Below are 13,294 nucleotides of genomic sequence, written 5' to 3' on the forward strand. Positions count from 1 at the left end.
GTAGTGTAGTGCATTGGATCGTAAGGTGACCCCTTTATTCACAATAGATGTGTTTAGACCATAAAGAGAGAAAAAGTCAAGAACAGAAAGAGGTGACCTGTTCTTATGAAACCAAGTGATGCTTTCATACTATTCACAATACCTTAGGTATATAGTGGATGTGTCAATATACTTGGTACCGGTAGTTTCATTCAAATACACTATATTGTCAGGGTAAACACTTATTCAATTATTTTCAGTTTCAGAGTGTGTACAGTACACTAATTAAAGTTGGTGTTTGGTTTCATATTGTAAAGACATACAGTACAGAATGGCGTGATTGATGTGTAAAGACAGTGGGTCCAACATTCTAATGAAGCCAGAATATTATTTATATGTTTTATTTATTTAACCAGGCAAGTCAGTTAAGAACAAATGATTATTTACAATGACGGCCTACCCCGCCCAAACTCGGACAATTGTACGCCGCCCTATGGGACTCCCTATCACGGCCGGATGTGATTTGAACGAGGGACTCGCTGTGACGCCTCTTGCACTGAGATGCAGTGCCTTAGACCGCTGGGCCACTCCAGAGACCCAAGTGTGAGTAATAGTGAAGGAAATGTTTTCGTGGGTAGGCTACCATGTTTGGCATGACAATGACCATATGATTTGGCAAGACAGTACAAACAGATCTGAGAACAGCCTAGCTTTTCTTGCTAAAACAGAGGAAGTAAATACAAGCAGTACAAAATAGAGAGAATATCTGTTGTGCCAACAAGATGCCGTATAACATTTCTGTTGTAACAACATGGCCTGTTATAAATGGAGTTTCTTTTACCAACTTTACGGAGAAATAGGGAAATGAACAGTGGTGGGCCGTCAGGGCCAGCAAGGCCTTCTCTGCTGGCCTAAACATCATCAGAATATATATATTTTTTTAAATATATTTTCCCACAAATATGTATTAAATTATTCCCCAGAGTAAGAGCTATACTCTTCATTTCATAGCTTTCCTCTTGGTTGCACTGCTTCCAGCCCCAGGTTGAGATTTGGAGGGCTGGTCTTTATGTTAGATCTTTTATCCAATCATATTCAGCCATCATGTGTTGCCAGGGGTCTAAAATCTACCCTCAGGCCTTCAGAATCAACAGTGCGGGCGCTTGTGGCTTAAAGTGAATGGAAATGAAAATTTAGTGTCAACCAATCAGCTTTAGAGTTGGCTATTGTACGCCTGCTGGCTGGCTCCAGTGTTACACAGGAGCCAGCTAGCAGGCGTAGTGCGTTGATTGGATTACCAATATTGAGAGGCAGGTCCTATATGGGCAGGTCTATGCAGAACCTCAGAACTAGGAAACTGAATTTGATAAACAAATTCATTTGCGTACTACTAAACTGTTTTTTCAACCCACAATGGCGGAAGGAGGAGAAGATATCGATTTGGTCGAGGATATAATTATAACGCCATTCTCAAGACAAACTTTTCAAGAAAAGTTAGACATTGTCAGGAGAGGTCGCCCGACGCCGACGCTACAAAGCCTGTCACAGGCGGGAAAGGGGTTTGTTCGCCACTTTCAAAGTTCCAACTACGAGCGCTATCAATGGCTTGCAGGCTCCGAGAAGCACTGCAAACTGTACTGCTGGGAATGCCTGTTATTTGCAAGTGATTGATTTGGTGTTTGGAGCCACACTGGCTTTGCAAACTTGAGTTGTCTAACCAAGGCAGCAACGAGACACCAAAGTACGGCTGGGCACTTACAAGCAATGGTGCTTTTGAAAACTTTTGGGGACACCCGAGTGGATCTACAGCTCAACGAACAAGCGCGCAGGGCAACGGAGCTGCACAATGAAAAGGTATTGTACTCTTCCCCTGCAATTCTCTGAATAAAAATGTCAATTTCAAGGTGACGCAACGCCTGGTTATACTGTGTTTCTGTCTAAATGTATAGTTTCTAGAGCCATGGCATCATAATGATGGTAATAAGAGGTGGATTAATTCGGGTGGGACTGTGTAGGACCTCACTGAAGGCCCAGGCCCCTGGCCCACGGCACGCCACTGGAAATTAAGCATAGCATGACTAATTCAACCGTTTTTTCTATTGTATATTCTACTAAATCAGGGATCATCAAGTAGATTCAGCCGCAGGAAGATTTTTTTCCTGAGTGGATGGTCAGGAGATCGGAACATAATTACAAATAAATTGAGGACCCGCAGTTGGGAAACCCTGTACAAAATTAGAGCAGGAGTGCCGCATTCAGTCTTCCCCGAGGTCAAGAGGGCCTCACTTTAAATTGATTATGTTTCCTCGCAGTCAAATTAGCAAAAATCTCTATCCATTGCTTTTGGAATTTTCCCATGCTCCCTGACTGTCTAGCTTTCGTTCCGATGACGGTTATGAATCTGGGCAGAGTGAAGAGACTGTAGATGTAGGGCCATTATCATTTCCAAGGCTCAACCTTAAGGTTTGTCCACTTGCATGGTGCAAGTTTTTAAAAATCGGACAACCAGAATATATAGATTTCAGTAAAAAAATCACAATATCAAACCATTACTCCGATCAGAATTGGATCAGACAGCAGGGTATTTGCTATAGCCTATTTCAATAAATGTTATATTTACAAAAAGCAAGAGGACAATGTAGACAGCTAAGAGTCAGAATCTTTTTTTTAATCTTTATTGAATATCGGATGACCTGGGCCAATAGTCAAAGTCTTTTTTTTATAGCGGACACTCCGGTGTTTTATTGTTACAGAATCCCAAATGTTCTATTTCCTCTCCATTTTATATGAATATGACTTGGCCTAGTACACCATTCTTTCAGCTAAATGCATGCTAGGTTTCTCCTGCCGCGCAATTTCATGATCAAACATTGAATTAATCTAACGGAGTTCTAGGCTATCTCAGAAAGTTTGAAGTTGTTTTTGAATAACCCAAACACGTGGAAGGCCAAAGGTAATAATGAGAGAGATATAAGATACAATAGAAAGATATAAAAATCGAATGAGAATTTCGAACAAACCTTGACAGTTGACCAACGCATTATAAGACAGAAATGATGCATGCATTCTAGGAATGCGAACCCGAACGACCAAAAGCCTAATCCTACTAAGTGAAATATCATAAAAGCATGGACAAATTAAAGTTATGAAGAGCATTTTCCAAACGATTCTAATGAAGTGTCTAATGTCCTAAAGTTGCAGCTTTCAAATGGGAATAACTATGAAAGTCGGAGTCTATGCTATTTTCATTCTTAGCTTTATTTTGAATTACATATATTTTAGGCCACAAGAACAGAAATTGAGCAATACCAAGATGGACAAATATAATGAGTCAAAAGAAAACTTAGGCTTCCGATGAGGAAAGCTTATGAAAGAAATGATGCATAGTTGGCCTAGACCTATTTCCATGTTATCCTAGCAATGTGAAACCTACCTACAACACATACTGGCATATAGTAAGTAGCCTAGATGTGAATCAGTGTATAGTTATCCAGTTGTGAGGAGAGCAGAGTTGCTCTGCAGTCCATGATGATTTACAACCCATCACAAGACCCACAGCCAGCGATCCTTGACTGTGTCACTGCTCCATCTGCACACTTCCGCACACACAGGGTCATACAGCAGTAATCATACAGGAGTAATCATACAGCAGTATTCATACAGCATTAATCATACAGCAGTAATCATACAGGAGTAATCATACAGCAGTAATCATACAGGAGTAATCATACAGCAGTAATCATACAGCAGTAATCATACAGGAGTAATCATACAGCAGTAATCATACAGGAGTAATCATACAGCAGTAATCATACAGCAGTAATCATACAGCAGTAATCATACAGGAGTAATCATACAGCAGTAATCATACAGCAGTAATCATACAGCAGTAATCATACAGGAGTAATCATACAGCAGTAATCATACAGGAGTAATCATACAGCAGTAATCATACAGCAGTAATCATACAGGAGTAATCATACAGCAGTAATCATACAGCAGTAATCATACAGCAGTAATCATACAGCAGTAATCATACAGGAGTAATCAAAGAGGAGTAATAAAGGCCTAGTGCACTAATTTAATCACTCATTTATTAATAAAGTGATTTATTAGGGGGTGCTGCTGCACCCTCAGCACCCCTAATTCCCACGGATATGTGTACTTCACTCATTTTCACTCACCCTTTTGGCCTGTGATAAAGGGCTTTTTTGGGGGGGGACAAGTAACTTCAGTAAACAAGTAAAAAAATCTGTCCTACTTGTCCAAAGGCTAAAAAGGTTCATGTCAAGCCCTGATTCCTACAGTTTCAATATTTAAGTCATTTCAATGCAGATTAAAAAATATATATATATTATACAAAAAAAACATCCCACGGGCTGTGTGTATGACACCCCTGCATTAGAGCGGTCTTACCTATCCAAAGATTGAGTCATTCTTCAAATCAAGCTTTTTATTGATTTTCATTCCTATTTTGATTACAATTTTATAATCTACAAATCAGTGGTGCAAGTGGGAAATTATTTTGTGTTGAACTGCTGTGTGATAAAATCAAATCTTGCTTCCATAAAGTAGGTAATGTGATGACTGCAAGGTACTATATGATCTGCCACAACGTTCCCCTAGCTACAGTATCATCCCAAATATACAATATACATTTACTGTGCATTCCATTAGTTAATAAGGAATATAATTATTTAGCTAACTGAATAATTATATGTGAGGAGTAAGATTTCACTCAAGTCCCCTATGCCATCTAAGCAAAAGTATTTTCACTCAATCCAGGGCACAAATATGACCTATGACCTTACACTAAACACAAACTCCCCATTCTAGCAATTATATTTCTATGGCTCTTGTGGCCTCTAGCCAGCCTAACTGATCTAGGATCAGAGCTTGCCCTTTTTCTTCTTGGTCCTGGTCTTCCTCTTAGTCTTGGAGTCGATGATGAGCTGAGACTGGTGCTTCAGTATCGCCCTGGTGATAATGTCACCCTCATCGTCCCCGCTCTCCTCCTCTTCTGAAAGAGAGGGAAAAGGGAGAGGGATCGCGAGATAAAGTGTGTCTGTGTATCTGTGGGTGTGTATGCAATTATGCGTCTGATCCCATCTCACCATCATATGGGTCCTGTCTCTGAGCCTCAGGCAGCTTGATGCGGGTGTTGCAATGGGGCAGCTTCCCCTCGATGCTGGCATGGAACTGACAGACACAAAACCACAGACACAGAGAGACAGTTGTTCTCATCATAATAAGATGTCAAAGGGAACATGTTAGTCAAGAAGATCTGTTTATTCAACCATAGGAGTTGGCTATAAAGCACAAAGATCTGGGACCAGGGCTTATGCCTTAAAAATGTAAAGGCATACAACTTGAGACCAGTCAAAGCCAACGTCATTAGAGAATCCCAGACAGACATTGCTACATCACAAGAGCTAATGGTGTACCACTACCCGCACCCTCTGACTCCTGAACAACCCGTACCCTCTGACTCCTGAACAACCCGTACCCTCTGACTCCTGAACAATCTGTACCCTCTGACTCCTGAACAACCCGCACCCTCTGACTCCTGAACAACCCGCACCCTCTGACTACTGAACAACCCGCACCCTCTGACTCCTGAACAACCCGTACCCTCTGACTCCTGAACACAGTGTTCTCAAACACACACCAGGGGGTGACTTCAAGGTGGCCGGCTGGCTGTGACTCGTTAATAATCAAGATCAAACACCTAATGGCCGTATTTCCATCCAGGAACAGATAAGCTATTCAAGCACCAGTGCACAGATTAAAGAACATGGTCTGTATGTAGCATCTAGTCTGCCTGGCGTGGCTGGCAAAAACCTTGGAGTACAGTAGAGAATGGACGGAAAATAAGAAGATGGTTTCAGGTCACAAAGCTTTACCCTGGCAGGACCTATTTGAGTAGATGCTCCATGTACTGTCTGAAACACCTGTCTGTCTCTACAATACCACATTCACTGTTGGGAGCAGCAACCACCGAAAAAATAATGAGTTTACACATGTGTACTGTCAAATTGCCCTGGTCTAAGGGGCTTTTCCATTCATTCAATTTCTATGGCAACAACAGTCAATGTTTAACGAATAAGGAAGAGTCCTATCTCTGATCCTCTCCTCCATCATGGCAGCCATGTCCTTCCCTTCTCCCTCCCCTTACCCCCACCTCTCCTCCTCTCCCCCTCCTCCTCACCTCCTCTTCCTCCATCTCCTTCATGATGGCGGCCAGGTCCTTCCCCTGGAGCTCCTCCTGCAATAACAGCAGCTTCTGCTCTGACTGGGACAGCAGTTCCACCACGTACTCCTCTGAGCCGGGGGGCAGCTGGGGCTCCGGTCGCTCACCCTGGAGGAGGGGAGGTGTTTGAGGACACAATTGACGTAATGTTTCTGAGCACCTTCACATTTATTTACGAGGTTTCAACTTGATCTAAAGAATCTGACAGGTCTCAGGTCAGTGTACATTATATTGTTAATGGGGTCTTCTCTGTACCAGCTTGATGTGCTGCAGTTTGTCAGATAGGTGTTCCACCCCGGCTCGGACCGTGTTCAGGGTACGGGTCAGCAAGTCCAGACGCTCCTTGGTGGTGTCGCGTCTCCCCTGCTCTGCCTGCAGGTGGCGCTTACAGTCCTCCAGCATCTGCTGACCACTGTAGAAGACAGTAAGAAATATCCATCAGAATGACTTTACAGACACACTCAACTCAACACTAGGAGAGGAACCTTTCAGACCAACTTCTGTACCACAAGTTGCTTGATTGGTCTTCTCCCACAAGTTCTCCCACAATTTACAATCTTCAATTTACAATCTGTTCTGAGGGTCACTGTTTTAATAAATAATACCTTCCATTGAAGGTGTCAGCATCCGCTTACAACTTCTCTGGTCTGCTACGTTTGCTGTGTAATCCCTAACCCTTGACCTCTAACCCCTGCCCACTGACCTGGAGAGCTTAGTCTCCCCGGAGTACTTGATGTCCTGGAAGTGTTCCTGCAGACGGTCCCTGTCCTCCTTCAGCTGTACCAGGGTTCTCTGGTTCTCCTTCTTCAGATCCTCCAGGTGCTGCTGGGTGTCTCCTTGGGAGATGAACCTCTCCACCACCTCCTGCATTGGGACACGGAGATGGATCAGCACACACACACACACACACACACACACACACACATATATAGATTAATACACACACACACACACACAAACATACATACATACATACATACATACATACATACACACACACACACACACACACACACACACACACACACACACACACACACACACACACACACACACACACACACACACACACAGATATAGATTAATACACACACACACACACACAGATATAGATTAATACACACACACACACACATAGATTAATACACACACACACAGATATAGATTAATACACACACACACACAGAAATAGCTGAAAAACACACAACACTTGCATACACACACACACAGTAGGTGCATAGACAAACTAACACACATGCACCACGCACACACTTGCATACAAAGACACACAAAATGAAAGAATCATATAAAATGACCTCCTCTCCGTACCCGTGTGTCAGTAACCCCCGTTGCCTCCTTGATGCGTCTGAAGGCCTCTTCGAAGGTGGAGATGGCCCTCTCCTCCTCCCCTAGCCCGGTGGCACTGCGCTGGGCGTCGCTACTCAGCTCGTCAGGCTGCATGGCTGCCCGTTGGGCCTGGAGGGAAGGGGGCAGACGTCAGGACATTTACTCTGTAGACTAAGTGATATGTAAGAAGTGTAGATATATAGCTAAATAGAATGGACACAGCACCTCATGTTATATTCCTTGATATGGGTACACCCAGTGCCGCGTCTCTATCCATAACACAACATTTATTTAGATTTGTTTTAGGAAGTCAGTCGGGGTCTTAACTTACTGTTAGTTACAATAGTAGAACACACAAGGTGCAATTTTGATATGTGGTTGTGTATCAGCAGTTTTTCTCTTGTTATGTCAGTCACTGACAGTCACTCAATTATCCATGTCAGCTAACATGTTAAGATTGTTAGGTCAGTTGTTATCTAAACCTTGTAGTATTCCTGGCTGAATTACTGACCGGGCACGCAAGGCACCTGCCCAGGGGCCAAAATTAGTAGAATCACATAAGTTTTAAAACGGCTAAATATTCTCTCTGCCCCATGGAAAAACATGTAGAATTGCAGGTCATTAACTTGACAATTTTCCAAGAGGGTGGCCACTGAAATGTTTTGCCCGCTAGGTGGGGAAGCCCCCAACCAAATCTCGCATAGGGCCCCCGAAATGCTAGAAACGGCCCTGGGTACACCGTATATGGCAGCCGGTCCAGACATCATGGAACGTTGACTTGAATAGGAAAATCCCTTCTTGTCATTGTTATTCTATGGATGTAAGTGTAAAGTGGTGGGGACCAACCCTTCTCTCCACTCTCTCAGCCTGAGCCTTACGGTCCTCTGCCTCTTTCTTGTAACGGGTGAGGATACACTCTCTGTCCTTCCTCTCCCTATACATCTGTTCTTCTTGACGCTGCAGCTCTGCCTGAGAGAGAGAGAAAGAGAGAGACCGAGAGAGTCAATTAACTACTGTCTATCGTACAAACAGCAAAGAAAAGCATTCAACTCACAACAAATAGCCGTAAACTCAGGCAGCTGGACTTTACACGATGGACACATCAATGACTGTACGGTGATGCATGAGGGGGAGAGGTACGGGACAGTCCTCAGTTACAATAATAATACCCATGCTGGTCACCTTGGCAGTGTCTTTGGAGAGGAGTGTGTATGTGTGCTGGTCACCTTGGCAGTGTCTTTGGAGAGGAGTGTGTATGTGTGCTGGTCACCTTGGCAGTGTCTTTGGAGAGGAGTGTGTATGTGTGCTGGTCACCTTGGCAGTGTCTTTGGAGAGGAGTGTGTATGTGTGCTGGTCACCTTGGCAGTGTCTTTGGAGAGGAGTGTGTATGTGTGCTGGTCACCTTGGCAGTGTCTTTGGAGAGGAGTGTGTATGTGTGCTGGTCACCTTGGCAGTGTCTTTTGAGAGGAGTGTGTATGTGTGCTGGTCACCTTGGCAGTGTCTTTAGAGAGGAGTGTGTATGTGTGCTGGTCACCTTGGCAGTGTCTTTAGAGAGGAGTGTGTATGTGTGCTGGTCACCTTGGCAGTGTCTTTGGAGAGGAGTGTGTATGTGTGCTGGTCACCTTGGCAGTGTCCTTAGAGAGGAGTGTGTATGTGTGCTGGTCACCTTGGCAGTGTCTTTGGAGAGGCGTGTGTATGTGTGCTGGTCACCTTGGCAGTGTCTTTGGAGAGGAGTGTGTATGTGTGCTGGTCACCTTGGCAGTGTCTTTGGCGAGGAGTGTGTATGTGTGCTGGTCACCTTGGCAGTGTCTTTGGAGAGGAGTGTGTATGTGTGCTGGTCACCTTGGCAGTGTCTTTGGAGAGGAGTGTGTATGTGTGCTGGTCACCTTGGCAGTGTCTTTGGAGAGGAGTGTGTATGTGTGCTGGTCACCTTGGCAGTGTCTTTGGAGAGGAGTGTGTATGTGTGCTGGTCACCTTGGCAGTGTCTTTTGAGAGGAGTGTGTATGTGTGCTGGTCACCTTGGCAGTGTCTTTAGAGAGGAGTGTGTATGTGTGCTGGTCACCTTGGCAGTGTCTTTAGAGAGGAGTGTGTATGTGTGCTGGTCACCTTGGCAGTGTCTTTGGAGAGGAGTGTGTATGTGTGCTGGTCACCTTGGCAGTGTCCTTAGAGAGGAGTGTGTATGTGTGCTGGTCACCTTGGCAGTGTCTTTGGAGAGGAGTGTGTATGTGTGCTGGTCACCTTGGCAGTGTCTTTGGAGAGGAGTGTGTATGTGTGCTGGTCACCTTGGCAGTGTCTTTGGAGAGGAGTGTGTATGTGTGCTGGTCACCTTGCCAGTGTCTTTAGAGAGGAGTGTGGATGTGTGCTGGTCACCTTGGCAGTGTCTTTGGCGAGGAGTGTGTATGTGTGCTGGTCACCTTGGCAGTGTCCTTAGAGAGGAGTGTGTATGTGTGCTGGTCACCTTGGCAGTGTCTTTGGAGAGGAGTGTGTATGTGTGCTGGTCACCTTGGCAGTGTCTTTAGAGAGGAGTGTGTATGTGTGCTGGTCACCTTGGCAGTGTCTTTAGAGAGGAGTGTGTATGTGTGCTGGTCACCTTGGCAGTGTCTTTAGAGAGGAGTGTGTATGTGTGCTGGTCACCTTGGCAGTGTCTTTAGAGAGGAGTGTGTATGTGTGCTGGTCACCTTGGCAGTGTCTTTGGAGAGGAGTGTGTATGTGTGCTGGTCACCTTGGCAGTGTCTTTAGAGAGGAGTGTGTATGTGTGCTGGTCACCTTGGCAGTGTCTTTGGAGAGGAGTGTGTATGTGTGCTGGTCACCTTGGCAGTGTCCTTAGAGAGGAGTGTGTATGTGTGCTGGTCACCTTGGCAGTGTCCTTAGAGAGGAGTGTGTATGTGTGCTGGTCACCTTGGCAGTGTCTTTGGAGAGGAGTGTGTATGTGTGCTGGTCACCTTGGCAGTGTCCTTAGAGAGGAGTGTGTATGTGTGCTGGTCACCTTGGCAGTGTCTTTGGAGAGGAGTGTGCATGTGTGCTGGTCACCTTGGCAGTGTCTTTGGAGAGGAGTGTGTATGTGTGCTGGTCACCTTGGCAGTGTCTTTAGAGAGGAGTGTGTATGTGTGCTGGTCACCTTGGCAGTGTCTTTGGAGAGGAGTGTGTATGTGTGCTGGTCACCTTGGCAGTGTCTTTAGAGAGGAGTGTGTATGTGTGCTGGTCACCTTGGCAGTGTCTTTGGAGAGCAGTGCGTCACTGTTCAGGACCTGCAGGTCCTTCAGCTCCTGTCTCTGTCTCAGGATCTCAGCCTCTAGTTTATCCAGCTGGGACTGGAAGGTCAGGCTCTCCTCCTAATTATAATATATGCCAATTAGCACACGCCTTTCTCCAAAGCTACTTACGTAAGTGAGTGCATACGTTTCCGTATGGGTAGCCCCAGCGGGAATTGAACCCACGACTTAGCCACTGAGCCACACAGGTCGTGGAAGAGTAGGTCGTGGAAAAGGATTCAACTACCCAAAGAGCACATTGGAGACGATGTGTAGGCATGGCTTGGTTGCATAAAGTTAAATGTGGGGCGAGCTGGCGAAACAGCACAAAGAGATCTGGGACCAGGCTAGGACTAACCTGTAGGTGGGCCTTTAGTTTCAGATAGCCTCTCATGATGTGTTCAGCCTCCTGGCACTTCAGCTGGGCTTTCTCCAGACGATTCTCCAGCACCCGCAAGTTCTGGAAGACGACACACACACACACACACACTTATAGACGGTTGATTGATCCTGAGCTGGGCATGCTAAGTGTTTGAAAAGTTTCTGATTGTAGATAAGACTGGCTAGAATCAGAGGGGTGAGGCAGCGTGGAAGGAAAGAGCGTAACCTTTTGGGGATGCTCCTCAGCCGCCTCTCCTTCACTCTGTGGACCAAGGGCAACACATCAGTCACCTCCACTATATTTACTATTTTGTGTGTGTGTGTGTCTGTCAGTCAGTCTGTCAGTTAATCAATCAGTCAGTCAGTCGGTCCTGCACTACATAGAGAATAGGGTTCCATTCCAGTCGCACCCTCTGCTGCACTGTTTGTCTCTAAATAGTACCTTGGCCTCCTCGCTGCGTCTCTCCGTGTCTCTCTCTGGTCCCCTGTTCTCTAGCTTCATACTCTGGTACAGTGTCTGTAGGTCCTCCAGGCGACGACGGTGCGTCTGGGTGGTGTGCTTTAGAGCGTTCAGCTTCTTCATCTTGTCACACACCTTCTGGTCCAGCACCTTGAGAGCAGCCTGCTCACCAGGATGTAAAGTAGATCATCTTGATTATCCCCAATGGGCAATTTGCATTACAGATGATAGTCAATAATACATAAAAATACACATACATCAAACTAACACAGCTATGTGTTTGCGATGTCCCCACCTTCCCTGACATGTTTCTGAAGGCAGCTTTCTCCATGCCTCGGCTTTGGAAGGCCTCCTTTATCACCTGCTCGTCCCCCTGGAAGAGAGAAAGAAAACGGTCTGTAACAGGGAAGGACTACCTCTTTTCCAATAATAAAGGCTCCTTTTCATTTTCAGTTCCAAAATGTTTTGTTACGATGTGCACTATTGAATATGACCATGCACTCCAAAATTCTAACAGGGAAAAACAGCTGGGCATTGAAACCAAAACATTTTTGATAGAATAACCGGTTTTACTTACAGCAAGAGCGTTAGCCAACTTCTTATGTAGTCTCTTGTTCTCCTGCCTCAGCTGAAGGATAGAATTCCTGTTTTTCTTGATGCTTGACTGAGACATTTCATAGTATGCACTTCTGTCGCCCTCTGTTGGGCGAATTCACAAATTCGTTATTTCAGCATCCTCTGACTGATTTTTGGCCTTCTCTTAGCCTTATTCAAAGAAACAGGGAACTAACTAGCTGTTACATAAAAAGTTGAATGCCATTTATATTTTTGTGTCCCAAACTGTTCTCCATTACTCAGGGGGTGTTAATGGCTAGAAAGGTAGGCTAAATATCTCAACAGGCATTTTACTATTTCTAGCTAAGCCCATTTTGCTGGCAACATAGCCTACACATCACCTGACCTTGCAAAATGATTGCAACAAAGTAGCTAGTAGTTAACGTTCTATCGTTCATCATAGCTTCATGTGGCCATACATTTCTCAGCGAGAGTAAATGAACCTGTAAGTAACCTCACAGATGGAGGTAACGTTGGCGAAGAATCTTTAGTATAATGTTAGCAAGATAGCGCTAATGCAAAGTCTGAATTTGCTATTCAACATGGCGTTTACACACACAACTAGGCCTAGCTAGTTAACAAGCATAAGTTACCGGTCCTAGCTAGCCTGCTGCAAGTCTTAACCTACCAAGAAGTTGAATTTTCCTCTGCAGTTCTGTTATTTGGTCATGAAGGGGCGGCTTAATGGCCTCGGCGCTGAACGGCATTGTCAGTGTGCACTAGTCACAAACTAATAGTCGACTTTAGAAGTAGCTAGCTAGCATTAGATGCAAACTGACGCACTTTTAGGTAGTTTTGTCCTTGTATGAGCGGAATTCGCGTGAAAACACCGTCGTTCGGATGGCCTCTCGTTGCCTAGCAACATGTACACTGACTTTCCTATCAGGTCGAGGCTGGAGACCGAGCACAAACCTGGAGAGCAAACCACAAAGCAGCACCGACTTGACTTCAGCTCACTTTAATGATGTATTTTTCTAGATACAATAACTTTAAATAATAACTTAGTATGTC

The 13,294-nt window shown here is 44.9% G+C and overlaps 1 protein-coding gene across 2 annotated transcripts; it reads right to left on the reverse strand.

Annotated features, from left to right (window-relative positions):
- Window positions 1–4,417: 4,417 nt before the first annotated feature.
- LOC110485679 (outer dynein arm-docking complex subunit 3) lies at window positions 4,418–13,198 on the reverse strand. 2 transcript variants are annotated; one of them, XM_090195726.1, is made up of 14 exons: window positions 12,912–13,198; window positions 12,246–12,367; window positions 11,964–12,041; window positions 11,651–11,830; window positions 11,435–11,470; window positions 11,186–11,287; window positions 10,783–10,908; window positions 8,423–8,545; window positions 7,559–7,705; window positions 6,933–7,093; window positions 6,485–6,641; window positions 6,188–6,337; window positions 5,094–5,178; window positions 4,418–4,999 (listed from the first exon to the last, which is right to left on the reverse strand). In XM_090195726.1, the coding sequence occupies exons 1-14, from the start codon at window positions 12,988–12,990 to the stop codon at window positions 4,869–4,871; spliced, it is 1,677 nt and encodes a 558-aa protein (XP_090051852.1). In that variant the 5' UTR covers window positions 12,991–13,198; the 3' UTR covers window positions 4,418–4,868. The 2 variants fall into 2 exon arrangements, with proteins under 2 accessions (XP_090051852.1, XP_090051853.1); XM_090195727.1 differs by lacking the exon at window positions 11,435–11,470 and having other exon boundaries at window positions 12,912–13,156.
- Between the last annotated feature and the right edge of the window lie 96 nt (window positions 13,199–13,294).

Source organism: Oncorhynchus mykiss, chromosome 13 (genome assembly GCF_057628025.1).
Source record: "Oncorhynchus mykiss isolate SJ-2025 chromosome 13, ASM5762802v1, whole genome shotgun sequence".
Lineage (NCBI taxonomy): Eukaryota > Metazoa > Chordata > Actinopteri > Salmoniformes > Salmonidae > Oncorhynchus > Oncorhynchus mykiss.